The 27465-nt window shown below is 39.9% G+C and overlaps 1 protein-coding gene across 9 annotated transcripts in view; it reads left to right on the forward strand.

Annotated features, from left to right (window-relative positions):
• TSGA10 (testis specific 10) overlaps window positions 1-27465 on the forward strand; it is a 134231-nt gene that overhangs the window by 9825 nt on the left and 96941 nt on the right. For 6 of the 9 annotated variants that reach the window (XM_089325997.1, XM_089325996.1, XM_089326000.1 and 3 more), the window contains exons 3-9: window positions 12789-13004; window positions 19475-19540; window positions 21235-21402; window positions 21788-21946; window positions 23200-23370; window positions 23460-23537; window positions 24775-24926. In XM_089325997.1, the coding sequence (XP_089182123.1) occupies window positions 21352-21402; window positions 21788-21946; window positions 23200-23370; window positions 23460-23537; window positions 24775-24926 (611 nt within the window). In that variant the 5' untranslated portion in view covers window positions 12789-13004; window positions 19475-19540; window positions 21235-21351. The remainder of the gene's footprint in view (window positions 1-12788; window positions 13005-19474; window positions 19541-21234; window positions 21403-21787; window positions 21947-23199; window positions 23371-23459; window positions 23538-24774; window positions 24927-27465) is intronic. The other 3 variants (XM_089325998.1, XM_089325995.1, XM_089326001.1) reach the window with 2 other exon arrangements.

The following is a 27465-nucleotide window of genomic DNA, read 5'->3' on the forward strand; positions in this document are numbered from 1 at the left end:
GTCTTACAGTCTCAATAGGTCTCAATTAAAAATTCACTCATCCCAATAATAAGAAATATGAGAAAAGACAAATCAGGCAAATATGAGAAATGAAACAGATGTTAACAGTTATCTGGTGGTCTGCACTGTGGAGTAGTGGGTAAAGCCACCACCTGCAGTGCCAGCATCCCGTAGGGGTGCCAGTTCGAGTCCTGGCTGCTCCACCTCCGATCCAGCTCTCTGCTATGGCCTGGGGAAGCAGTAGAAGATAGCCCTTCACCCACATGGGAGACCTGGAAGAAGCTCTTGGCTCCTGGCTTCGGATTGGCGCAGCTCCGGCCATTGCAGCCAATTGGGGAGTGAAACAGCAGATGGAAGACCTCCCTCTCTCTCTCTGCCTCTCCTCTCTCTATGTAACTCTTTCAAATAAACAAATAAATCTTTAAAAAAAAGTTTTATCTGTTGAAGATTTTAAAACAGTCATAAAAAAATGCTTAATAAATAATTATGGGCATGCTTGAAACAAAAGAGCAAAATAGAAAGTCTCAGCCAAGAAATTAAAGTTATAAAGAACAAAATGGGAATTTTAGAACTAAAATGACAATTGGCTCACATAAAAAATCTTGACACACATATTTCTAGCAGCTTTATCACAATTGCAAAAACCTGAAAGTAGTCAAGATATCCTTCAATAGTAGGTGAATGAATAAACAAACTTTGATAACTTTTATACAATGGAAAGTATAAGTGATAAGAAGAAATCAACTATGAAGCGAAAAAAAAGGCATGAAATAACCTTGAAAGCATTAAGTAGGTCAAAGAAAATGTGAAAAGCCTTCACTCTATGTGATTCCATTTATGTGACATTCTAACAAAACAAAACCATAGAAACTAAAAAAGGAGCAGTAGCTTTCAGGGATTTGGGAGATGGAAGGAATGAGTACACCAAGTAGAGCAACTTTTAGGGCAGTGAAGCTATCAGTATGACACACTGATAGTTAGCATGCCATTCCACCTTCACAACCCACAAGGTCTACCAGGAGTGAAGTCTCCTGGGGACTGTTCACATTAATAATCTATCAGGATTTGTTTATAGTTAGCATGTCATTCCACCTTCATCACAACCCATAAGGTCTACCAGGAGTGAAGTCTCCTGGGGACTGTTCACATTAATAATCTATCAGGATTTGTTTATAGTTAGCATGTCATTCCACCTTCCTCACAACCCACAAGGTCTACCAGGAGTGAAGTCTCCTGGGGACTGTTCACATTAATAATGTATCAGTATTTGTTTATAGTTAGCATGTCATTCCACCTTCATCACAACCCATAAGGTCTACCAAGAGTGAAGCCTCCTCTGAACTGTGAACATTAATAATGTATCATTGGCCATCGCTGCGGTTCGGTAGGCTAATCCTCCATCTGCAGTGCTGGCACCCGGGTTCTAGTCCTGGTCCGGGCTCCGGATTCTGTCCCAGTTGCCCCTCTTCCAGGCCAGCTCTCTGCTTGGGCCCTGCACCCGCATGGGAGACCAGGAGAAGCACCTGGCTGCTGGCTTCAGATCAGCACGGTGCGCCGGCCGCAGCGGCCATTGGAGGATGAACCAAGGGTAAAGGAAGACCTTCTTCTCTGTCTCTCTCTCACTGTCCACTCTGCCTGTCAATAATAATAATAATATTAATAATGTATCAGTGTTTATTTGTAGCAAAAGGTGCAAATAAAAGGGACACACTGTTGTAGCAAATGTAACATAAGATCTAATAGGAGAAACTGTAGGGAAAGAGTTTATGTGGGAACTGGACTTTCTGACAAGTTTTTCTATAAACTTCTCTTTAAAAAAGTCTATTAAAAATAACATGGCAGAAAATATTTCCAACTCATATATTTGGTTAGAACTTAATATCCAGGATATAAAACATCTACTACTCAACCAAGAAAGAAAACAGGCAGGTGTTATGGCATGGTGACTTATGTGCCTGGATCAAGTCCTAGCTAGTCTGTGTTTCTGACTCAGCTTCCTGCTAATTCATTGGGAGGCAACAGGTGATGGCCCAAGTACTTGGGAACCCACATGGGAGACCCAAGAAAGTTCTGGGCTCCTGGCTCTTGTTGGGCCTAACCCTGGCTGTTGTGGGCATTTGGAGAGTGAACCAGTGGATGGAAGATCTCTCTCTATCTCTCCCTCTTTCTCTCTGCCTTTCAAGTAAATCTTTAAAAAAAAGCAATCTAATTCAAAATTGGACCAAGGGTTGAATGGACAATTTCTCCAAAGAAAGTATACAAATGACCACCAAGTAAATGAAAAGATACTCACCATCATGTGAATCATAACCACAATGAGATACCACTTCATAATCATTAGGATGGCTATTATCAATATAATAAAATGAGTGGGGACAAAGAATATAAAGAGACTTCTGTGTTGCTTGAGGGAATGTAAAATGATGCAGCAGTTTTGGTGGTTCCTCAAAATGTTAAAGCTTGAATAACCAGGAGCTGACACTGTGGCGCAGCAGGTTAAAGACCCAGTCGGCAGTGTCAGCATACCATATGGGTGCCAGTTCAAGTCCTAGCTGCTTCACTTCTGATCCAGCTCTTTGCTATGGCCTGGGAAAGCAGTAGAAGATGGCCCAAGCCCTTGGTCCCCTGCACCTGCATGGGAGACCCAGAAGAAGCTCCTGGCTCCTGGCTTTGAATTGGCGCAGCTCTGGTCATTGCAGCCATCTGGTATGTGAACCAGCGGATGGAAGACCTCTCTCTGTCCCTCTGTAACTGTACCTTTCAGATAAATAAATTAAAAAAAAAAAAAAAAGATTGAATAACCATATGACCCAGCTATTTCACTCTTAGATCCCCTAAAGAATTGAAAGCAGGGGCTCAGACACTTACACAGAGATGTTCATAGCAGCATTGTCCACAACAGCCAAAAGGTGAAAACAATCCAAGTGTACATTAGTAAATGAATGAATAAACGTGGTATGTAATACAATGGAATATTAGCCTTAAGAATAAATGACCTGGGGCTGGTGCTGTGGTATAGTAGGTTAAGCCTCCATCTCTAGTGCCAGCATCTTAAAACAAGTGCCAGTTTGTGTCCCAGCTGCTCCACTTCCAATCCAACTACCTGCTAATGGCCTGGGAAAGCAGTGGAGGATAGTCCAAGTGCTTGAGCCCCTGCACCCACGTGTGAGACCCAGAAGAAGCTCCTGGTTCCTGGCTTTGGATAGGCCCAGCTCCAGCCATTGCGGGCATGTGGGGAGTGAACCAGCAAATGGAAGACACTCTTTCTCATCCCTCCCCCATCCTGTAACTCTGCCTCTCAAATAAAAAAAAAAAAAAAAAAAAAAAAAAACCTTCTGGTACATGAATGAACCTTGAAAACATGCTTAGTAAAATAAGCTAGACACAAAAGGACAAAAACTGATTCTACTTGTACCTAGAATAGAGAGATTCATACAAAGTTAGTATTAAATAAGTAGAGGTTTTTTTTAAGATTTATTTATTTATTTGAGTTACACAGAAAGAGATCTTTCATCTGCTGGTTCACTACTCAGTTGGCTACAATGGCTGGAGCTGCACTGATCCGAAGCTGGAAGCCAGGAGCTTCTTCCAGGTCTGACACGTGGGTGCAGGGGCCCAAGGATGTGGGCCATCTTCTACTGCTTTCCCAGGCCACAGCAGAGAGCTGGATTGGAAGAGGAGCAGCCGGAACTTGAACCAGCGCCCATATGGGATGCCGGCACTGCAGGCAGCGGCCCAAGGGGATGATGAAAATTCTGGGAACTGATGGTGGTGATGGTTGCACACACTGAACATACTTAATGCCACTGAATAGTACACTTAATTATGGTTAAGATGGTAAATTTTATATTTTATTGCTAAAAACATTTACAGTAATAAAAACTCAGTGTTCTGAAACAATGGAATGAAAGGTAGAGGAATTGAATCAGTAAACATTAGACTAGGATAACAGAATTATTTAATCTGAACACCAGAGAGAAAATAGGTTGAAAAAAGTGTGACTGGAGCCTCAGGAACAGCTGAAACTATAACAAAAAGATCTAACATTTGGGGGCCAACATTGTGGTAAAGTGGGTTAAGCTCCCACTTGCAATTCTGGATCTTGTATGAGTGCCTGTTTGGGTCTTGGCTGCTCCATTTCTGATCCCTGCTAATGCAGTTGGGAACGCAGCGCAAGATGGCCCAAGTGCTTGGGCCCCTGCACCCTGCACCAAGTGCTTGGCCCCCAATAAAGTTCCTGGCTCTTGGCTTTGGCCTGGCCCAGCCCTGGCTATTGCAACCACTTGGGAGAGTGAACCAGCTGATGGAAGATCTCTTTCTGTCTTTCCCTCTCTGTTGCCCTGCCTTTCAAATAAATAAATATCTTAAAAAAACCCACTCTAACATCTGACTCACTGGAATTCCAGAAAGAAGTGACAAGGGTGGGCACTGCAGCATAGCAGTAAAAGTGTTGTCTTCTGTGCCGGCATCCCATATGAACACTGATTCAAGTCCTGGCTGCTCCACTTCCGATCCAGCTCTCTGCTATGGGCTGGGAAGGCAGTAGAAGATGGCCCGAGTCCTTGGGCCCTTGCACCCGTGTGTGAGACCCAGAAGAAGCTCCTAGCTCCTGGCTTCGGATCAGCCCAACTCTGGCCATTGTGGCCAACTGGGGAGTGAACCAGTGGATGGAAGACCTCTCTCTCTGCCTCTCCTTCTCTCTGTGTAACTCTTTCCAATAAATAAATAAATCTTAAAAAAAAGTGACAGAGTGGTCTGAAAAAATATTGGAAGAATTGATAGCTGAAATTCCTCATGTTTGGCACGAAAGATGTAAAAGAGATTTAAAAAGTGAGTGAACACCTAACAGGAGTTGCCCAGCGAAATACATCCTGACACTTCATAATCAGATTTCTGAAAACTCAAGACAAAAAATCCTGAAAGTAACCAGAGAGAAAGGATACTTTTAAAAACACACATAATTTTTCATCTGAAATTGCAGCAGTAAGAAGGAAGTGATGCAACATTTTTCAAGTTCTAGGAAAAAAACTATCAACCCTGTATTCTATATCCAGAAAAAGAATCTTTGAGGAATGAGAAGAAAATCAAGACATTGTAAAATGGGGAAAACGGAATTTGTTGGTCAGCAGAGCTACTCTAAAAGAAAAAAAAGATTTTGCTGACCATGATGAAAGAAGGAATCTTGGAACACTTCAATAAGAAAGAATGAACAACATATATAATATAGAGAAAATATGGGTAAATGCAAAAAAATTGTTTTTAGTTTTTAATATGTTTGACCAGAGTGATTCTTAATATATAGGGAGGAAATATTTAATATGGTTATTTTATTAGTAGAGATGAGTGGAAGCAAGGTTCATACCCTTGAACTGGTAAAACATAGGTTGTGATAAGTTATATGTATATCAAGTAATGCCTAGAGCAGCTATTATAAAAGACACACAAAGAGATAACTTAAAATCCCTAAGATAAATCAAAATGAGTTTCTAAAAATTGTTAAAATAACCCACAAAAAGGAAAAAGCAGAACAGAAGAGAAAAAAACATTAAGCCTAAATACGTAAATAATGACATCAAATATAATCAATACAGCAGTTAAAAGGCACAGATTGACAGAGTAGATTTAAAAAACATGACCTAGAGACTGGCACTGTGGCACAGTGGGTTAACGCCCTTGCCGGAAGTGCTAGCATCCAATATGGGTGCTGGTTCAAGACCTGGCTCCTCCACTTCCGATCCAGCTGTCTGCTATGGCCTGGGAAAACAGTGGAAGATGGCCCAAGTCCTTGGGCCCCTGCACCCACCTGGGAGACCCAGAAAAAGCTCCTGGATTCTGGCTTCAGATCGGCACAGCTCCAGCCATTGTGGCCAACTGGGGAGTGAACCATCAGATGGAAGACCTCTCTCTCTGCCTCTCCTCTCTCTGTGTAACTCTGACTTTCAAATAAATAAATAAATCTTTAAAAAAAAAAGTTGGAAAAACAAAGCAAGTAATATAATTAGAAGCACATTTTAAAAAATGACCTAGTTATATGTTTATCAGGAGTTACTTCAAATATGATTATGCAATTTGGTTGAAAGATTGAAAGGCATATAGACCTAAATTGAAGCAGTAAAACTGCCCATTTGCAGATGACATTATTGACTTAAAAATCATACAAAATCTACAATGCAAAAACTAGAATTAATGAGCCGGCGCCGTGGCTCAATAGGCCAATCCTCCACCTTGCGGCGCCGGCACACCGGGTTCTAGTCCCGGTTGGGGCGCCGGATTCTGTCCCGGTTGCCCCTCTTCCAGGCCAGCTCTCTGCTATGGCCAGGGAGTGCAGTGGAGGATGGCCCAGGTGCTTGGCCCCTGCACCCCATGGGAGACCAGGAAAAGCACCTGGATCCTGGCTCCTGCCATCGGATCAGCACGGTGCGCCGGCTGCAGCGGCGGCCATTGGAGGGTGAACCAACGGCAAAGGAAGACCTTTCTCTCTCTGTCTCTCTCTCTCACTGTCCACTCTGCCTGTCAAAAAAAAAAAAAAAAAAAAAAAAAAAAAAACTAGAATTAATGAGTTCATCAGGATTGCAATATACAAGATAAACATTGTATTCCTGTGTATTAGATACAAATGGAAATAAAATTTTAAATACAGTATCATTTATTGCTATTCAAATAGAAAATGAAATTGAAAGATTTAAATCTAGCAAAACAAATACTAGTGATAGAAACCACAGAAGACCTACACAAATGAAGAGAGAGAATCAGAGTCATGGATTGTAGCATCAACATAGTAGAGATTTTAATTTGAGGTTTGGTGCATTAACCGTCAAAACCCCAGCAAAATGACTTTGAAAACAAAGAATAAAGACTGGTTCTCCCTGATTTCAACTCTTATTGTATGTAACTATAGAAATCAAGAATCATTGCTACTTGGGAGGGGTAGACATAGATCAGTGGTACAGAACAAAGAATTCAAAGATAGTCTTATACATGAGCTGGATGCTTTTTTTTTTTTTCTTGACATAAGCAGACTCAATTCATGGGAAAAAAGAGGTCTTAATAAACAGTAATGGAGCAATTGGATGTTTTAGCAGCAAAAAATTGAACCTCTACTGCCACCTCATACCTCATACAAAAATTAACTCAAAATGGGTCATTTAAGTATGAAATTGTGCGACTTCTAGAAGGTAACAAAGGAGAAAATTTTCAGGACAGAGTTCTTCACAAGCATGATTCATAAAAGAAAAAATTGATAACTTGAGCTTTTTCAAAATTTATGTCTTGCTCTGCAAAAGTTCCTGATAAAATGATGAAAAAAATAAGCTACAAACCATGTGTGCTGAAAAACTTGAAGAATTTTATATGAAGAACTCTCGAAATTCTACAGTAAAAAGAAAGCAGTACAATTTGAAAATTAGCATAAGGCTTGGAGAGATACTTCACCGAATGATGTGTGGTTGACATGATAGAGATTCTCTGCAAACATCAGATAAATATACATTAAGACTATGATGAAATAGCAATACAGCTAAATAAGAACAACTAAATAAGAATAACTAAAAATTGGCAAAAATACCAAATACTGGCGAGGCTGTGAAGAAACTGGATTACCTATACATTCCTGCTAGGAATGGTAAATTATACAGCCACTCTGGAAAGTAGTTTGGCAATCGTTTTCATGAGACTAAACATAGATATACCATAAAACACAATGATTACACTCTTAGGCATTTATTCCAGAGAAAACTGTGCACCGTTTTTTCATAGCAGCTTTGTTTTAGTCCAAAACTGGAATCAACCAAAGTTTTGTCTTCTCTGAGAATAGTTGAAGATAGGAGATATTACTCAGCAATAAAGATGAATGAATTGTTGGTCCATGTAACAACTTGTGGGGGTCTCAAGGGCACTGTGCTGAGTGAGAAAAGGCAATCTCAAAAGATCACATACTTGGCCAGCGCCACGGCTCAATAGACTAATTCTCCACCTGCGGTGCTGGCACACCGGGTTCTAGTCCCGGTCAGGGACTAGATTCTGTCCTGAGTGCCCCTCTTCCAGGCCAGCTCTCTGCTGTGGCCCGGGAGTGCAGTGGAGGATGGCTCAAGTGCTTGGGCCCTGCAACAGCATGGGAGACCAGGAGAAGCACCTGGCTCCCGACTTCGGATCAGCGGCCATTGGGGGGTGAACCAAGGGTAAAGGAAGACCTTTCTGTCTCTCTCTCTCACTGTCCACTCTGCCTGTCAAAAATTAAAAAAAAAAAATCACATACTGAAGGGTTTATTTACATATTCTCAAAACGACAAAATTACACAGATAATGATTATTAAGAGTTGTCATGGGGGCCCAGTGCTTTGGTATAGTAGGCTAAGTTTTTGCCTGCAGCACCAGCATCCCATATGGGCACTAGTTTGAATCCCGGCTGCTCCACTTCAGATCCAACTCCGTGCTAATGGTCTGGGAAAGTAGTGGAAATGGCCCAAGTTCTTGGGCCCCTGCACCCAGGTGGGAGAGCCAGAAGAAGCTCTTGGCTCCTGGCTTCAGATTGGCGCAGCTCCAGCCTTTGCAGCCATCTGGGGAGTAAACCAGCAGATGGAAGACCTCTCTCTCTTTCTCCTCTCTCTGTAATTCTGCTTCTCAAATAAATAGATAAATAAATAAATCTTTTTTAAAAAGTTGTAATGGGGAAAGAGAGGTTGTAATATACAGGGGTGCTAAGAGGGTTATCTTTGTGGTGATGGAACAGTTCTGTATCTCCAGGTGGTAGAGCAATCTGCACATGTGAGAAAATTATATAGAAAAATATACACACAATTATTGCAATTATAGTGCAATAGATACTGTACTGTATTTAAGATGCAACTATTAATTTGCATGTGAGCCTTTAGTTATTTAAAACTAAAAGCTTTTTTCTTAAAAAAACTTAATTTTGAGTACCTATTACCTGCCAGTAATTTTACTTGAGATTTTATAATCTCTAACTACGACCCTGCAAATTGTAAGTGTTCTCTCCATTTAACAAATGAGACTCCAAAGTTTCCCATTTATTTTTTCTGAAGTCTGATGCATTTCCTAGGATCCAGAAAGTATAGTAAATTGCCCAAGGTTATGTCACTAGTAAAGAGATACAACAGGAGTTAAGCCTAACTGCTAAAATCCAAAGCCCACATCCTTTCTATTACTGTATATGGCCTCATCTAAAGTACTTTTGCCTTAGAGTGGAATAAAAATGGATTTGCTGTCAGAGGTGAAGGGAGTGTTCATTTATTGGTTCATTATCTGTTTATGTAACTTGAACATTATGTGTAAGATGTATAATAAAGGATATAGAAATCAGACTTACATTGATAGATGAGAGATGTGATCCCTTAAGTTGCTTAGAATTTACTGGAAAGGATAGGGAAATGAACAAGAGATTTTCTAAAAGATTCATTCATTCATTCATTCATTCATATGAAAGGCAGAGTGATGGGGAGAGAGAGAAAGAGATCTGCCATCCACTGGTTCACTCCCCAGATAGTGGCAAAGGCCAGGTCTGGGCCAGGCTGAAGCCAGAGCCAGAAACTCCATCCTGGTCTCCCACATGGGTGGTAGAGACCTAAATACAAGGACCGTCATCCACTCCTCTCCCAGGCACATTAACAGGAAACTAGATCAGAAGCAGAGCAGCCAGGACTGGAACTGGAACTCTCATATGGGATGTTGAAGCTACAAACCATGGCTTAACCCACTGCGCCACAACACTGACCCCTGAACAGATGATTTAAAAAAAAAAAAATTTATCTCAAAATTGGTCTTCCATCCACTGGTCCAATGGCCCGAGCTGAGCTGATCTGAACCCAGGAGCCAGAAGCCTCCTCTGAGTCTCCCACATGAGTGCAGGGGCCCAAGCAATTGGGTCATCTTTCCCAGGCCATAGCAGAGAGCTGGATCTGAAGACGAGCAGCTGAGACACAAACCTGCGCCTTCATGGGATGCTGGTGCTACAGGAAGATGCTTAGCCTATTGTGCCACAGCGCTGGCCCCTGAATAAATAATTTTAATATATCATAAAATACTCAGATTAAGCCGTTTAACAGGCTTTGGGAGTATGTACAAGGGCAATTCAAAGAGTTTATGGTACATGGGATTAAAAGATAAATATATTTTTGTGCAAAAGTTTTTAAATCCTTGCATAGCTTTTTTTTTTAAATAATGTGCATTTTCCATGAACTCTTTGAAGACCCCTTGTATGGAAAAGGAGAAGCATTTAACCTTTCCTGGTGTAGTGGAAGGTTAACAAGCATCATTATTAGTGTCTGCTGAGAACTGTAGCATAGTAGAAGCTAAAAACAAAAAATGTAGATAGATAAATTGAAATTTATCTGTTCATCCCACATCCTGTAGTTGTTAGGATAGGGAAAAACAAACTTAGTAGAAGTGTGGGATGAGAATAACAAACAGATCATTGCACACAATTTCTGTAGAAGTTACTCGAGTTGGGCTGCAGATTCAGCTATAAAATTAATTCAAGGCAGAGGCCAAAAGGATGTATTAAGTAACTCATGGTGATTAGGGTAAAAAATGGGAACGCAAAAGAAGTATTTTCAGGGAAGTGGTTGTGGCACAGCCATCTCTTGGGATGTCTGCATCCTCTGTTGTGCTGGTTCAGAGCCCAGCTGCTGTGCTTCTGATCCAGCTTCCTGCTGAGGCATCCTGGGAGCTAGCAGGGGATGACTGAAGTGCTTGGGCCCCTGCCATCCACCTGGAAGACCCAGGTGGAGTTCTGTGCTCCTGACTTTGACTCGGTCCAGCCCTGGCCAGGCATTCAGAGAGTGAACCAGCAGATGGAAGATCACTTTCTCTTTATCATCACCTATCATGTAGATAAAGGTAAATATTTAAAAACAAACCAAAAAAAGTATTTCCCTGAAACTGATGTCTGAGCAAAGATTTTCCATGAGGAGTCTCATAAAGAAGGTTCTGAATATATAGTATATAACAATTAAATAATTTCCCTAAAATAAATTTTTAAATGAGTTTAGATTGTTTCTTACAGTGTGTCTGGAGCTTAGGTATGTATTTGGAACAGTGAGAGGTTAGGCTGGACGGATAAGTAGGCTGGGATTACAAATGTCATTTTTAAAAGTCTTCATATGATAATAGACTATGAAGTTAAGGGAGTGACCTCAAATTTGCATTTTTGAAAGCTTTTTTAGCCCCATATGGGAGAAGGCCAAAGAGAAGAGAGTAGAAGTATTGTTTTGGTAAGACTCTACTAATGAAATAGGGCATTTATAGTTTCCCTGTTTTTAAAAATTCCTTCAAATTCTTTCTTATTTCTGGCTTTGATAATTTTCTTTTGAGTTTTGTAAGTAGTGTGCCATACAAAAATGCCAAAGCAAGGATTGGATTAAACTAATTACTTTTACCATGCTTCTTGGTGTGTATTTATTGGGTAGAGTAAGTCGCATTGTAACATATTTGGTTAAAAACAATTTATGACCTCTAGGGTATTCCTATTATAGTGTCAAATTATAGATAAACTTTACATTTTTAAAGAAAACATTGATTTTGGTAGTTTTGGGGAAAGTGTCTTTATATTATTTGAAAAGGGCAAGAACAGTGTTAGAAACTAGAGATCAAGGGTTTAGGAATTTGAGATGCTTCTTCCAGACAATTTCTCCTGGGTTTTTTGTTTGGTATCTTCTTCAGAATGCCAAACAGTATTTAAATTTTTATTAAATACACAATGAAAGACGAACACTGTGGAAAAGTATTTTTGCCACCACTTTATCTCATAGCTGTTTGTGTTATTATACATTTGTGTTTCTTTAAGAAAACAAAATTCTCTGAGGGCAGGTACCAAAGCAATCTTTGGAATTTAATATAGTTCCTGATGTAATCGTGCAATTATTATTCAGTAGGTCTAATGTGTGTGTTTTTTTTTTTTTCTTTAAAGGCATTTGAATACCTTCGTGATAGGAAAGGCCCTTTTCTTCATCCGTTGATGGTTTGATAGTGGGCTGGGAAGGAAAGCTGTGGTCCTCCACATTAGTCAGCAAATACTTGATTGATTTGGTATTTAGTTTAGTCAAGTAAGTTATTGATACATTCAAATGAACTTTAAGAGCTAACATATTTTGATAACCAAAATTAGAGATGTAATTCTAAGGAACTCTTCGTGATGTTAATCATTAAAATTAAATTTAAGTGCCAAGTTCTAGTCCCAGTTGCTCCTCTTCTAGTTCAGCTCCCTGCTGTGGCCTGGGAGGGCAGTGGAGGATGGCCTAAGTGCTTGGGCCCCTGCACCCACATGGGAGACCAGGAGGAAGCATCTGGCTCTTGGCTTCAAATCCGCGCAGTGCCGGCCGTAGTGGCCATTTGGGGAGTGAACCAACGAAAGGAAGACCTTTCTCTCTGTCTCTCTCGCTCACTGTCTATAACTCTACCTGTCAAATAAATTTAAAAAATTAAATTTAAGATCAAGATGTACTTGTTGAAGATAAAAGTATTTGGCCATTTTCCTAATAGTTCGGTTAGAAATCAATAGTTACTATTGATACTATTGTTACAATCTTATTTTAAAAAATAAATTGTGAATTATATGGAAATATAAAAGTATTAAAATTTGAAATGTTCATTCTTCATGTATATTTATAAATATATTTATATGCTACAATATTCAGAAGGTACATAAAGGTGTACAGTTAAGTCTCCTTGTCTGGCAAGCAAATCTCCCTGATTCCAATGACCTAGTTGCTCTCATCAGAAGTAAGTTGAGGGAATCTTTTAATGTGATTTTTTTTTCTTTCTGATTACAACAGATTGAAGACCTCACACAGACAAATCATGGCTTAGAAGAATATGTTAGGAAACTCTTGGATAGTAAAGAGGTGGTAAGCAGTCAAGTAGACGACTTAACCAGCCACAATGAGCACCTTTGTAAAGAATTGATTAAAATTGACCAACTAGCACAGCAACTAGAAAAAGAGAAGAATTTTGTGGTGAATATTGCTGACAAGGAACTTGAAGAAGCAAAGGTACTACTGATCAGGATTTTAATTCTGCTTTAAATATCATGTAATTATTAAATATATTAGAAAAGAAATTCTTACATCATTTGGAAGCTTTTCAGATGTGACATTTTATTTAAGTGTTCTGAGGGTTAGATTGTGTTATATTTTATTTATTTAAAATTTTTTGGTCAAAAATTCCCAGGGCAGGCCAGATATTTGGTGCAGCACGTAAGGTGCCCCTTAGGGCACCCCCATCTGGTTAGCTCAGTGCCTTGGTTTGGGTCCTGCTCTGCTTCATTACCTGAGGCAAGAATTTGACCTAGTGATTGGGTCACCGCTTGGGCTGCCTAAGTGGGTGGCTGGTTCCCAAGCACTTGAACCACCATCTGCTGCCTCCCAGCGTGCAGATTAGCTGGAAGCTGGGTCAGAAATAGAGGTACCAGGACTCAAACCAAAATTCCAATACGGGGCGCAGGTTTCCCAAGCAGCAGTTTAACACTTTGCCGAATGCCTATCTATCTATCTATCTATCTATTTATTTATTTTTAAATAATCACCTTGCTTATCTTTTTATTTATTTATTTTTATTTGAAAGGCAGAGTTACACAGAGAGAGAAGGAGAGGCAGAGAGAGAGAGAGAGAGAGAGAGAAAGAGAGAGAGGTCCTCCATCTGATGGTTCATTCCCCAATTGGCCACAACGGCCAAAGCTGTGCTGATTGGAAGCCAGGAGCTAGGAGCTTCTTCCGGGTCTCCCACGCGGGTACAGGGTCCAAGCACTTAGGCCATGTTCTACTGCTTTCCCAGGCCATAGCAGAGAGCTGGATTAGAAGAGGAGGAAAAGATCTAACTATGACTTGGTTCCTATTGTCCTAATTTCCTCTCTATTCCCACCCCAACCCCTTCCCCACCACTGCCACCACCAGCCCCTTACTAGTCACTATTCTGATTGAGGTTTGCTTTTTTGTTTTTTTAAGGTTTATTTGATTATTTGAAAGTCGGGGGGGGGGGGAGATCTTCCATCCGCTGGTTCACTCCCCAAGTGGCCATAATGTCTGAAGCAGGACAGGTCTGAAGCTAGGAACCAGGAGCTTCTTCCTGGTCTCCCATGAGGGTACAGGGACCCAAGCACTTGGGCCATCCTCTACTGCTTTCCCTGGCATGTTAGCAGACAGCTGGATCGGAAGTGGAGCAGGCAGAGCTCAAACTGGCTCCTAACAGGATGCTGGTACTGCAGGTGGCAACTTAACCCACTGTGCCACAGCAGTGGCCCCCGTGTGGCAGTTGTATTTCTAGTTTTAAAAAAAATCTCTATACTGCCTCCCATAGTAGCTGTACTAATTTGGATTCCCACTAACATTGTACAAGAGTTCTCCTTTCTCCATATCCTCCACAGCACTTATTACTTTCTTTTTTGAAAGATTTATTGCCAGCACCGCAGCTCAATAAGCTAATCCTCTGCCTGTGGTGCTGGCACACCGGGTTCTAGTCCCAGTCAGGGCGCCGGATTCTGTCCCGGTTGCTCCTCTTCCAGGCCAGCTCTCTGCTCTAGCCAGGGAGTGCAGTGGAGGATGGCCCAAGTGCTTGGGCCCTGCACCCGCATGGGAGACCAGGAGAAGCACCTGGCTCCTGGCTTCAGATTGGTGCGGTGCGCCAGCCGCAGCGTGCCGGCCGTGGCAGCCATTGGAGGGTGAACCAATGGTAAAGGAAGACCTTTCTCTCTGTCTCTCTCTCTCTCTCTCACTGTCCACTCTGCCTGTCCAAAAAAAAAAAAAAAAAAAAAAAAAAAAAAAAAAAAAAAGATTTATTTATTTATTTGAAAGAGAGAGAGAGAGAGCAAGAGACAGAGATATCTTCCATCCACTGGTTCACTCCCAAAATGGCCACAATGGCCAAAGCTGGGCCAGGCCAAAGCCAGGAACCAGGAGCTTCGTCCAGGTCTCCATATGGGTGGCAGTGGCCCAAATACTTGGGCCATCTTCTGCTGCTTTTCCTAGGCCATTAGCAGAGAGATGGATCAGAAGTGGAGCAGCCGGGACAGGAAATGCCAGTATTGCAGGCGGGGACTTTACCTGCTGTGCCACAATGCCAGTCCTATTACTTTCTTTTTGATAGTAGCCGTTCTAATAGGGATGAGGTGATAGTGCCTTGTGATTTTGATTTGCGTTTTCCTAATGGCTGGTGATGCTGAGCATTTTTTCGTGTATTTATTAGCCGCTAGTATTTCTTCTTTTGAGAATTATCTATTCAGATCCTTTGCTCATTTCTTAGCTGTATTTTTTGTTGTTGAGTTCTTTGATTTCTGGTATATATTCTGTATATTAACCTTTTGTCACCTAAGCAACTTGTAAATATTTTCTCCCCATCTGATGCTGCCTCCCAGGATGCATTAGGATGGAGCTGGATCGGAAGCAGAAGTGCCGGGACTTGAACAGGCACTGAAGTATGGGATGCAAGCATCCCAAGCAGTGACCCACCTGCTATTCCACAATTCCCACCCCCTAAATGTCATTTCTTAAACATCTTTTTAATGGACCAAGATTCCTGTGGTAGGAGCAGATGTTTGGCCTAGCAGTAAGACACCTATTAGAATACCTGTGTCCCATATCAGAGTGCCTGTGTTTGATTTCTAGCTCTGGCCCTTGACTCCAGCTAATGCAGACCCTGGGAGGCAAAGGTGAGGACTGAAGTGGTAGGCTCTTGCTGCCCACATGGGAGACCTGGGTTGAGTTTTTCAGATCCTAGCTTCAGCCCAGCTGGGCTGTTGCAGGCATTTGGAAAGTGAACTAGTGGATGGATGCTCTCTTTCTTTCTGTTTCTCTTGGTCTCTCAGATAAATATATTAATAATAATAGTAATAATAAGCCTGTGGCATTTAATAAAGCATTTAATTCAATAAATGATAGGGCTAAGAACATGTTAATGAAGGCATTATTTGTTAGAGTAAGTTGAAATATAAGAGCCCAGGTGATGAACTCTAGAGCGTTGTGTTTTTACTCAGTGACCTCACTTATTTACACTCATGAAGGATGAATAAATCTAAATTAGCAAACAAATAATAGAAAGTTTAAATACGCAAAGCTTATTGCTTTAAGGATGAGAGCTTCTCCAGCAGTATTGGCTTGAAGAGTGTTTAGGAGAACTGCTTGAGTAGTTTATTTTTCACCTTGTGAATTATTTATCTTTTAATGGTTGTTACTAAAATTTTTTTATTTGACAGGCAGAGTTAGACAGTGAGAGAGACAGAGAGACAGAGAGAAAGGTCTTCCTTCCGCTGGTTCACCCCCCCCCCCCCCAAATAGCCGCTACGGACGGCGCTGTGGTGATCCAAAGCAAGGTGCTTCCTCCTGGTCTCCCACATGGGTGCAGGAGCTCAAACACTTGGGCCTTCCTTCCACTGCCCTCCCGGGCCACAGCGGAGAGCTGGACTGGAAGAGGAGCAACCGGGACTAGAACCTGGTGCCCATAAGGGATTGCCGGCGCCGCAGGCAGAGGATTAACCAAGTGAGCCACAGCGCCGGCCCCGTTAATAAAATATTTGAAGAACATTTAGAAGTAGCTTGGATATTGAAAACATTTCTCAACAAATTTTTTGTTTGTATTATTATTGTCTCTATGAATAGTTATCCTTTATTCATTATTTGGTGGAAAATTGAGCTTAGTTTTTGTCTTAATTATAAAAATTACTATATTGAAGAGATTTTTAATGTCTTATTTTCCTCTTCAAATTAAAAATAATTGAACTCCTTCCTAGACAGAGGGAAGCATAGTTGGCTGAATTCCAGTGAGCTTCTCAGTTCTAAAGGCTTCTTAGGATCTGTCTTCAAGAGAAAGAATGAATGCTACTATATCAGGGTGAATTTTCTGCTGTCGAAAGGAAGAATGTCAGGAATGGAAAACTTCCGAAATATAAGAGCTAGGATTTACCTAAAACTGAATAGACTAAATTTGCAGGTGGAAATTCTGCCTGACTTAGAAAAGAATATTTGTAGGAAATAGATATCCAATTAGAATGTGGAATGTTGGGTGTATTCAATAACTAGAAAACCATTTGAGGAAGAGGTGGGCAGCAGCTATTTATGAATAGAGATTGTATTTCCAATTCAGGAAAGACATGAGAAACTTAATAAGGATGAGACAATGGGGCCGACGCTGTGGCGTAATAGATTAATCTTCTGCCTGTGGCGCTGGCATTCCATATGGGTGCTGGTCCTAGTCCTGGCTGCTCCTCTTTCAATCCAGCTCTCTGCTATGGCCTAGGAAAGCAGTAAAGATGGTTTAAATGCTTGGACCCCTGCACCCACGTGAGAGACTGGGAGCTCCTGGCTCCTGGCTTCAGATCAGCGCAGCTCTGGCCATTGCGGCCATTTGGGGGGGAACCAATGGAAGGAAGACCTTTCTCTCCATCTGTCCTTCTCACTGTCTGTAACTCTACCTCTCAAATAAATAAATAAAATCTTTAAAAAAAAGATGAGACAAAAGAGTACTAGGTCCTTTGGGTGGGTAGAATGTCCTGAAATGAAGAAATCACCAACCTCAGATAGGTACATGACCTCTATGCATTTGTGGAATAACTGTCAAATAAATCAAAACACTAGATAGCATGTTTTCACTTGAGCCAGTTATAATTTTATTTTTAAGAGTAAGATTAGCATTATTTTTTATCATGATAAAAATAATACATGTTTAATTATAAGAATTTCAGGGCCGGCGCCGCGGCTCACTAGGCTAATCCTCCGCCTAGCGGCGCCGGCACACCGGGTTCTAGTCCCGGTCGGGGCGCCGGATTCTGTCCCGGTTGCCCCTCTTCCAGGCCAGCTCTCTGCTGTGGCCAGGAGTGCAGTAGAGGATGGCCCAGGTGCTTGGGCCCTGCACCCCATGGGAGACCAGGAAAAGCACCTGGCTCCTGGCTCCTGCCATCGGATCAGCGCGGTGCCCCGGCTGCAGCGCGCCGGCCGCGGCGGCCATTGGAGGGTGAACCAACGGCAAAGGAAGACCTTTCTGTCTGTCTCTCTCTCTCACTGTCCACTCTGCCTGTCAAAAAAAAAAAAAAAAAAAAAAGAATTTCAGTCTATATAGGAAAGTATAATGAAAAATAACATCTATCACAATCATACCTTGACACCTAGACATAATCTATCTTCTTCTGTTTATATATTGTTTTGTCTATATCTAGGATGCGTATATATACACTTTCAGGAGAATGTGTCATACTAGATACTTGTTTTGCCGGGTGAATTTTTATTCTTAATTTAGTATGGAAATCTTCACGTGTTATTCAAAATACACCCATGTCTTTTTAGAGTCTACATAGTTAAAACATTGAAAATTATTTGTTTAAAATTATACATTAGCTTATATTGCAAACTTTAGAATCCGTTAATGCTTCATGAGCTTAAATGTCATTACCAGAGACATCCTAGACAAGAACCTTGGTGTAAAAAATAAATGGAGAACAGTAAAACCAGAAAATTCAAATTCAAACTCTAGCAGGCATTATCAGGGCAAATTTTATTTTAATATAATGAGGACATGGTTGGCGAATTTAAAAATACATTTATTAAGTTACTATGCTAATTTTTAGCAAAGAGCTTTACTGCTTTGCATAAAAACTTATCAGCCTTTAGGAACTTACAGTGCAGTCATATTCTAAATATAGGTCTACAGGTAGATACACCTTAAGACTGGGAAAGTTCAATGTCATAAAATTGACTCAACCATATTTTCTGGGTTGGATTGAAATAAACTATTTAAAGCAGTTCAGAGGAGAAATTAGTATATTATGATTGAGATAACTTGGGAAAACTTTTATTTCAACCATTCTTTTTTTTTTTTAAAGATTTATTTTATTTATTTGAAAGTCAGAGTTACACAGAGAGAGGAGAGGCAGAGAGAGAGAAAGGTCTTCTGTCTGCTGTTTCACTCCCCAGATGGCTGCAACTGCCGGAGCTGCGCCAATCCGAAGCCAGGAGCCAAGTCATTTTTCCGGGTCTCCCATGCGGGTGCAGGGGCCCAAGGACTTGGGCCACCTTCTACTGCTTTCCCAGGCCATAGCAGAGAACTGGATCAAAAGTGGAGCAGCTGGGTCTCGAACCAGCACCCATATGGGATGCTGGCACTTTAGGCCAGAGCATTAACCCACTGCACCACAGCGCCGGCCCCATCAACCATTCTTATCACTTCTATATTTCCATCTTTAGAATTACAATTGGTATTAAAATTTTATTACCATTTGTGGGGCATAGTTTGAAAAAATATAGTCAATTAATATTTTATGCAAAATAGTGCATAATTTAAAGGAATGCTGTATTTCATGGTAGATTCTTTTACCATTAAATGTAGGTCAACATAAGAGGTAGGTTATTTTCTTCTTAAAAATATTTACTACCTTCATGTTTGTAAGTGTCTTGTTTTTTTTTCATATGCTCTCCTTTCAGTTAAATCAGTTTAAACATCTTTAATATAAGTAACATGTACTGTTTTGCTTGATTTTTAGATTGAACTCATTTGCCAGCAAAATAACATAATAGTATTGGAAGATACTATAAAAAAGCTTAGATCTGTAAGTACATTTTTTTAAAAGTGAATGTTAAAGAATCATTTGTATCTGGTTAGTAAGCTACAAAAATTACATGTATGTTTTGTCTCTCATACCTTTTGTTTTCTTAAATCAGTACTCACAGCTCAGGCTGTCTGTCAGACTGATGCTTTTCATGCTCCATTTCATCACTACTTTCTTTCCTGGAAGGAAAGAACAATTTTTGTTTGGTTTTATTAATGCATTTAGCTGTTTCTTGATTTAAAATAATGACCCTGAAAGAGCTAATTCTCAAAATGTAAGGTGTATTTGCCTACACATGAACTTTCATTGCCCTTAGTAATATTTTAAAGCCATTAATTTTTGTTACTTAATTCCAAGTAATGCATTTTATTTATCCAGCAACTTGAAATGAAAACTATTGTACTTAAACATTTCAGTCTTATCATTTAAAATACTTAAAACACTTTTTGAAAGAATCTGTAGTTTTCTTCCATATTGGTAACAGAGTTGTTCAAGAAATGTTTCTAAACATATCAAATTTGGTTGAAATTCATGGGAATGCACTTGAAAGTGCATGTGTAAGTAAGGAATACCCAGTATTTCATTCATTCATTCATTCATTGAACAATAATTGAATAGAATTTACACATTTTAACAGATGCTTTAATAATAGCACACAAGTTTTCCTAAAACAAATTAATTCCATTTCTGGGATTTGGAATCTGTTGGCAGATATTTCTGGGCAATCAATGTTTTTTAACCATTTTTTCTTAAAAATTATTCAGTGGATTTAGGGATGCTTTCAATTAAATAAAAATATAGCACATCCAGAAATGCTGGAAAGGAAAGGCATCTAACTGCTTTTCAAAAACTAATTATGGGGTATTTTTTTTTAATTTTTTTTTTTTTTTTTGACAGGCAGAGCTAGACAGTGAGAGAGAGAGACAGAGAGAAAGGTCTTCTTTTTTCCGTTGGTTCACCCCCGAAGTGGCCGCCACGGCCAGCACGTTGCGACCTGTGTGCTGCGCCAATCCAAAGCCAGGAGCCAGGTGCTTCCTCCTGGTCTCCCATGCGCGTGCAGGGCCCAAGCACTTGGGCCATCCTCCACTGCCTTCCCAGGCCACAGCAGAGAGCTGGCCTGGAAGAGGAACAACTGGGACAGAACCCGGCGCCCCGACTGGAACTAGAACCCGGAGTGCTGGTGCCGCAGATGGAGGATTAGCCTAGTGAGCCGTGGCGCTGGCCAAGGTATTTTTAAATTTTTCTATCTTTAAAGTACCAAATTTAATGTATTTTTTAAAGATTTATTTTATTTATCTGAAAAGCAAAGTTACAGAGAAAGAGGTCTTTCATCCTCTGATCCACTCCCCAAATGCCCACCACAGCTGTGGCTGGACCAAGCCAAAGCCAGGAGCCAAGAGTTTCTTCTGAGTTTCCCATATGGGTGCAGGAGCTCAAGCACTTGGGTCATCCCTTGCTGCTTTCCCAGGTACATTAGCAGAGAGGTGGATCAGAGGTGGAGCAGCCGGGACTTGAACTCACCCCCAAATGGGATGTCAGCACTGTAGGCAGCAGCCTAACCAGCTATGCCACAGCACTACCACTCCCAAATTTAATATTTTTAAGGATACCATTAAAAATTAAAGCTTTCATTTAGAAAAGGACACTATAGTTTAGCTTAAAATAATGACCTGATTTTTTTCTTCTTTGGGAAGATAATTTTAGAGACTGAAAAAGCACAAAATAAATCTCCTTCCAGACTTGATTCCTTTGTCAAGACTTTAGAAGCAGACAGAGATTACTACAGGAGTGAAGCACAAAATTTGAGAAAGATGATCAGAAGTAGATCTAAAAGTCCGAGACGCCCATCACCATCTTCCCGGGTAGGTTTTAGAAACTTATAAATACTTTGGAGTTTGTTGTTCACATACTACTCTTATTCTTTGATTTACCTAATCTGGAAATAATTCATTTTAATTTGATATGAGTTGAGGTTTGGAGAGCGAGGTCTCTGATGGCTGTAGTAGACTACCTGTAATTAGTTCTTTATCCTCAGCATAGTTAATAGTTGGGAGGTAAATCAGATAATGCGGAGCAATTTAGGATGAAGCTGTTTAAAAGAGATGATTTTGTGGCTTTGTCTTTATCACTTCCTTTCTTTATATCATCATGTTTGCTTGGTAGAGATGTGTATTGCTATCGGTAGCACCTTTTTATTAGTGCCCTATGTCAAAGAAGCATTTCAAATGTCTTATATAATAATTGCAGGGTGCAAATTGTGATGTAGAGCTTTTGAAGTCAACAACAAGAGATCGTGAAGAACTTAAATGCATGCTGGAAAAATATGAGCGTCATTTGGCAGAAATTCAGGGTAATGTCAAAGTTCTTACCTCTGAGAGAGACAAGACCTTCCTTCTTTATGAACAAGTAAGCTTACTTATGAGTAAGAAAATTATGTAAGTAATAATCCTAGAGATATGGAATCCTTTTTAAGCTCCATTAGAGTTCTTAAACCTGTCAGTCAAATTAATATAACATTTGGGGATTGCTTTTGTTCTTAAGATGCTCTTAATGACATGTAATATGTTTACAATATAGTGAATGTATGAGTACACACATGTATTTCCATACCTCCACAAAGATCATATACATGTATAAATATAATCTAATTTTCAGAATGACAAATGGGAAAGTGTTAAATGATAGGGCATTGTGATTTCAAGGTGAAACAGTAAGGGTTTGGGAATTAAAAAAACACATACCCGGGCCTGCATTGTGGCGCAGTGGTTTAAGCTGCCGCCTGTGACACTGATATCCCATATGAGCACCTTTTTGAGTTCCAGCTGCTGTCATATGAGCACCAGTTTGAGTCCCAGCTGTTCCACTTCCAATCCAACTCCATTAGTTGCCAAGACTTGGGAATGACATTTGCATTTTTTTAATAGAGAAAGATTGAAACACTATGTTTTTTTTTTTAAAGATTTATTTATTTATTTGAAAGAGTTACATGGAGAAAGAAGGAGAGGCATTGAGAGAGAGAGAGAGAGAGAGAGAGAGAGAGAGAGGTCTACCATCTGCTGGTTCACTCCTCAACTGACTTCAGCGGCTGGAGCTGGGCCGATCCAAAGCCAGGAGCCAGGAGCTTCTTCTGAGTCTTCCATGTGGGTGCAGGGGCCCAAGGACTTGGGCCATCTTCTACTGCTTTCCCAGGTCATAGCAGAGAGCTGGGTTGGAAGTGAAGCAGCGAGACTCGAACCAGCACCCATATGGAATGCTGGCACTGCAGGCAGTGGCTTTACCCACTTACAGCGCCGGCCCCCAAAACATGTTGATATTCATCAAAACAATAGTCTCTTTCAATTGTATTGAATTCAAATTTATGCTTTAAAATATATTAATAGAATATGTTAAATAAATAAATTTCTTAGTGAAACATTTTCTGGTGCACTGACTCCGAGTTAATTTTATTTTAAATTTTTGGCCAAGATATTATAAAGTGAATTTCTACTTAAATACATTCGTTTTATTTATATAGACTCATTTAAAAATAAAAATACCATTACTCTTCTACATGCATATTTATATAAGTTTGCCTTTTAACAGGGTAAATATAAGATAGCTACATTTATGTTTGTCTTAAGGCTTATGAAACTGAATTCTTCTATGTATTTAAATAATAGGCACAAGAGGAAATAGCCCGACTTCGACGAGAAATGATGAAAAGCTGTAAATCTCCTAAATCCACAACAGCGCATGCTATTCTACGGCGAGTAGAGACTGAAAGAGATGTAGCCTTCACAGATTTACGAAGAATGACCACAGAACGAGATAGTCTGAGGGAAAGGCTAAAGGTATGAAAGCATCTTACCTGTATTAATATATATGAAGCACAGGTGCACTGTCATTGAAAGGATTTGTTTTGTTTTTGTTTTGTAAACAGATTGCCCAGGAGACAGCATTTAATGAGAAGGCTCACCTGGAACAAAGGATAGAGGAGCTGGAGTGCACAGTTCATAATGTAAAAAAATTGCTCTGACCCTAACCTATTTTTTCAAGATTTTATTTATTTATTTGATAGGTATAGTTACAGACAAATGGTTCACTCCCCAAAATGTAGCATTTTGTTATAATGAAGAAAAAACACTAGAAAAAGAAACATTTTTTTCTTTTTCTTTCTTTCTTTCTTTTTTCTTTTTTTCTTTTTTTTTTTTTTTTTTTTTTTTTTTTGAAAAGCAGAGTTAGATAGTGAGAGCAAGAGAGACAGAGAGAAAGGTCTTCCTTCTGTTGGTTCATCCCCAAAATGGTCGCTATGGCTGACGCTGTGCCAATCTGAAGCCAGGAGCCAGGTGCTTCCTCCTGGTCTCCCATGCGGGTACAGGGCCCAGGCACTTGGGCCATCCTCCACTGCCCTCCCGGGCCACAGCAGAGAGCTGGCCTGGAAGAGGAGCAACTGAGGACAGAACCCGGCGCCCCGACCGGGACAGAACCCAGCACCGCAGGCAAAGGATTAGCCTAGTGAGCCGCGGTGCCGGCCACTTTTCTTTTTTTTTAAGATTTATTTTCATTTATTTGAAAGAAATAGAGAGAGACAAAGAGGGAGAGTGGGAGGGAGGGAGGGGTGGAGAGAGAGAGAGAGAGAGAGAGAGAGAGAGATATTTTGCATCCACTTCCATTATTCTCAGATGCTGCAATGGAAGGGGCTGGGCTAGGCAGAAGCCAAGAGCCTCCTCCAGGTCTCCCATGTAGGTGTAGGGTCTAAGCACTTAGACCACATCCTCACTTCTTTTCCCAGGCAATTAGCAGGGAGCTGGATCAGAAGTGGAACATCCAGGACTGGAACTGGCACCCATGAGGGATGCTGGTATTGTAGGCACTGGCTTAACCTGCTATACCACAATGCTGGCCCATAATTTTTATTTTCATACTCTCATTTTATATGTGTAGGCTATTAACATTGGACAACAATTAAGAAATCCTTTTGCAGATAGGACTCGTATGCTATAGTTTAGTTGAACAAGATCGAAAAATACAGACTGATATACTATAATGTGCTTTATAGAAAAGAATTTAAGTGGCTTGTTCTTGTTTCTACTACGTAATACCTTGTCCATAAAACCTTCCATTCAGGTCTAACTGATCATCTCATCCTGTAAATCTTGACATAAACCAGTTTGCACAGAGGGAATGTGTCTCTTCAGGAGCATACCTAAGGCATTTTAGTGATGGCAGTAACCTTGTCATTCTACTTAATATAGCTTGATGATGAACGTATGGAGCAAATGTCAAATATGACTTTGATGAAGGAAACCATAACTACTGTGGAAAAAGAAATGAAATCACTAGCAAGAAAGGCAATGGATACTGAAAGTGAACTTGGCAGACAAAAAGCAGAGAATAATTCTTTGAGGTAAACTAAATGACCTTTAAACAACTAACAGTTCACTCTATAGGTAATAACTCTGATTTTTGTTGTATATTTTATAATGAAAATTAAATTGCTGTTGACTTTAATTTCTGAGAGGACTGTTTTGAAGTTTTAGAACCCTCAACACACATTGAACGATGTCACCAAAATCAGTCAGACTGGTAATGCCACACGTAGCTAAAAGTTATACTTGCAGTAATTTTAACCTTCCTTTGCAAAAGCCTTGAAGTTTAACCAAAATAATTAAAAAAAAAAAGACTTATTTATTTGAAAGAGTTACAGAGAGTAGGGAGAAACAGAGAAGTCTCCCATCTGCTGGTTCACTCCTAAGATGGCCACAAATGGCTAGGGCTGGGCCAGACCAAAGCCAGAATCCACGTGGGTAGCAGGGGCCCAAGCACGTGGGCCATGCTTTGCTGCTTTTCCCGAACCATTAGCAGGGAGACTGACTGAAGTGGAGTAGCCGGGACAGGAATTGGCTCCCATATGGGGTGCCAGCCATTGCAGGTGGAGGCTTTATACACTATGCCACAATGCCAGCCCCCAAAATAACTTTTACGAAGCCCTCTGAGTAAACAGCATATTTGGCTTTGGTATTTGGTTGTTTAATGTACCTTTATAACTTAAATTCTGTTCTGGGATATTAACAGAATAAGAAAGCACAGATGGGACAGTAGCTTAGAAAAAGGGTACTTTAGCTTATAATTAAAAGTCTTAGAGAAAAAGGATGGAGCTTCTGTTAATTGAATGCCAAGTATTGTTCTTAGCCATTTCTATATACTTGGTATACTAGCTGAAGAAATACCAAAGATGCCTACAGATGATAAGTATGGGAGAATACATTTTTGAAGATCTCTGCATTCCTAGTTTTACTTTAGATCTGTTAATATGAGAAATAGAGGTTCTAAAAGTTGAGCATATCTGAATTTCAGTGCATTGGTGGATATTGGAAAGAGTTCATATGCTTTAGAAGTATATTATTAAATTTACAGATAATACTTGGTTTGCATACAAACTCCCAAAGTCTCTCTTTGATCTTCTCATAGTACATAGGTTAGAATCAGTTGTCAGGACAGATGGTTACTCAAACTCATTCCTTTCACTTATTTTAAAATTTCCTGCTTATAAGAGTGTTTTAAGCCTGGGAAAAATTAAGCAAATTATAAAACATATGACAACAAAGAAAACCTTGGAATACAAAAAAAAGTAGGGAGAGAATTTAAATTACTCATGATTCCATAATCTGGGGAGAATTGAGATCACCCTTATATAGTTTTATATTTGGTCAATTTCATTTAATTATTTGCCATAAGCATTTCTCCATGTCATTACAATCTCTTTAAAGGCATTCTAGTAGTCTTTAAAAATATTCTAATGGATAGATATGTTATAATTTAGGGTTTTGTATATAAATTTGTCTTAACAGTTTCATTGAAGTATAATCAGTGCACACACAGTACACTGGACATACTTCATGTGTTCAGCTAGTAAGTTTGGGCATATATATGCACCTGTAAAACCATCACCACAATCAATTTAGTGAGCATATTCTCTACTATTCTCAGAAGTGTCCTTATGTTCCTCTGTTATCTCTCCCCCGCCTGTCGTTGCCAGACAATTGGTGATTTGCTTTCTGTCAGAGATTTGTTTGGATTTTTAAAATTTTAAGAGAGTGAAAACATACAGTATGTATGCTTTTGTGGGGCTGTGTACCTTCATCATAATTACTTTGAAATTTTTTCTTGCTGTTGTGTGTAATCAGTATTTCATTCTTTTTGATTACTGACTAGTATTCTATTATATAGATATACCCATAGGCTTTTGGATTGTTTCCCATCTTTGGCCATAACAAATAAAGCTGCTAAGAACATTTCCATACAAGTCTTTGTGTGGACATATGCTTTTATTTCTCTTGGATTAATTCCTAGGAGTATGATGGCTGAGTCATATGATAGATATTTGTGTTTTACTTTTGAAGAAACCATTAAATTGCTTTCAAAAGTGTCTGTACACTTTTATTTTACATTTGCACTAGCAGTGCATGAAGTGTTTCAGTAGTTATCATCCCCAACATTTGTTATGTAGTGCCTTTTTAATTTTAGCCATTCTAATAGGTATATATTCTTGTTTTGATTTGCCTTTCCCTATTGACTAATAATTTTGCACATCTTCATTTTCTTATTTGTCATCCATTTATCTCCTTTAGCTACATGTCTGCTCAAATCTTTTATGTGATTATAATGAGTTGTTTTTATTGGTAAATTGTGGAAGTTCTTTCTATATTCTGTGTATAAGTCTTTGCCATATCTATGTTTGCAGTTATTTTCTCCCGTGAATGCCTTGCCTTTTTATTTTCTTAATAGTGTCTTTTAAAGAGAAAATTTTAAAATTATTTGTTTAATTATTTGAAAGGAAGAGAAAGGTATCTCTTGTCTACTGATTCACTCCCCAAATGTCTTTAGTGAAAACTGGGTCAAGTTGAAGCCAGAGCTGGGAACTCAATCCAGGTCTCCCATGCAGG

Source organism: Oryctolagus cuniculus, chromosome 2, assembly GCF_051225735.1.
Source record: "Oryctolagus cuniculus isolate XC-2025 breed Fujian yellow rabbit chromosome 2, ASM5122573v1, whole genome shotgun sequence".
Classification (NCBI taxonomy): Eukaryota; Metazoa; Chordata; class Mammalia; order Lagomorpha; family Leporidae; genus Oryctolagus; species Oryctolagus cuniculus.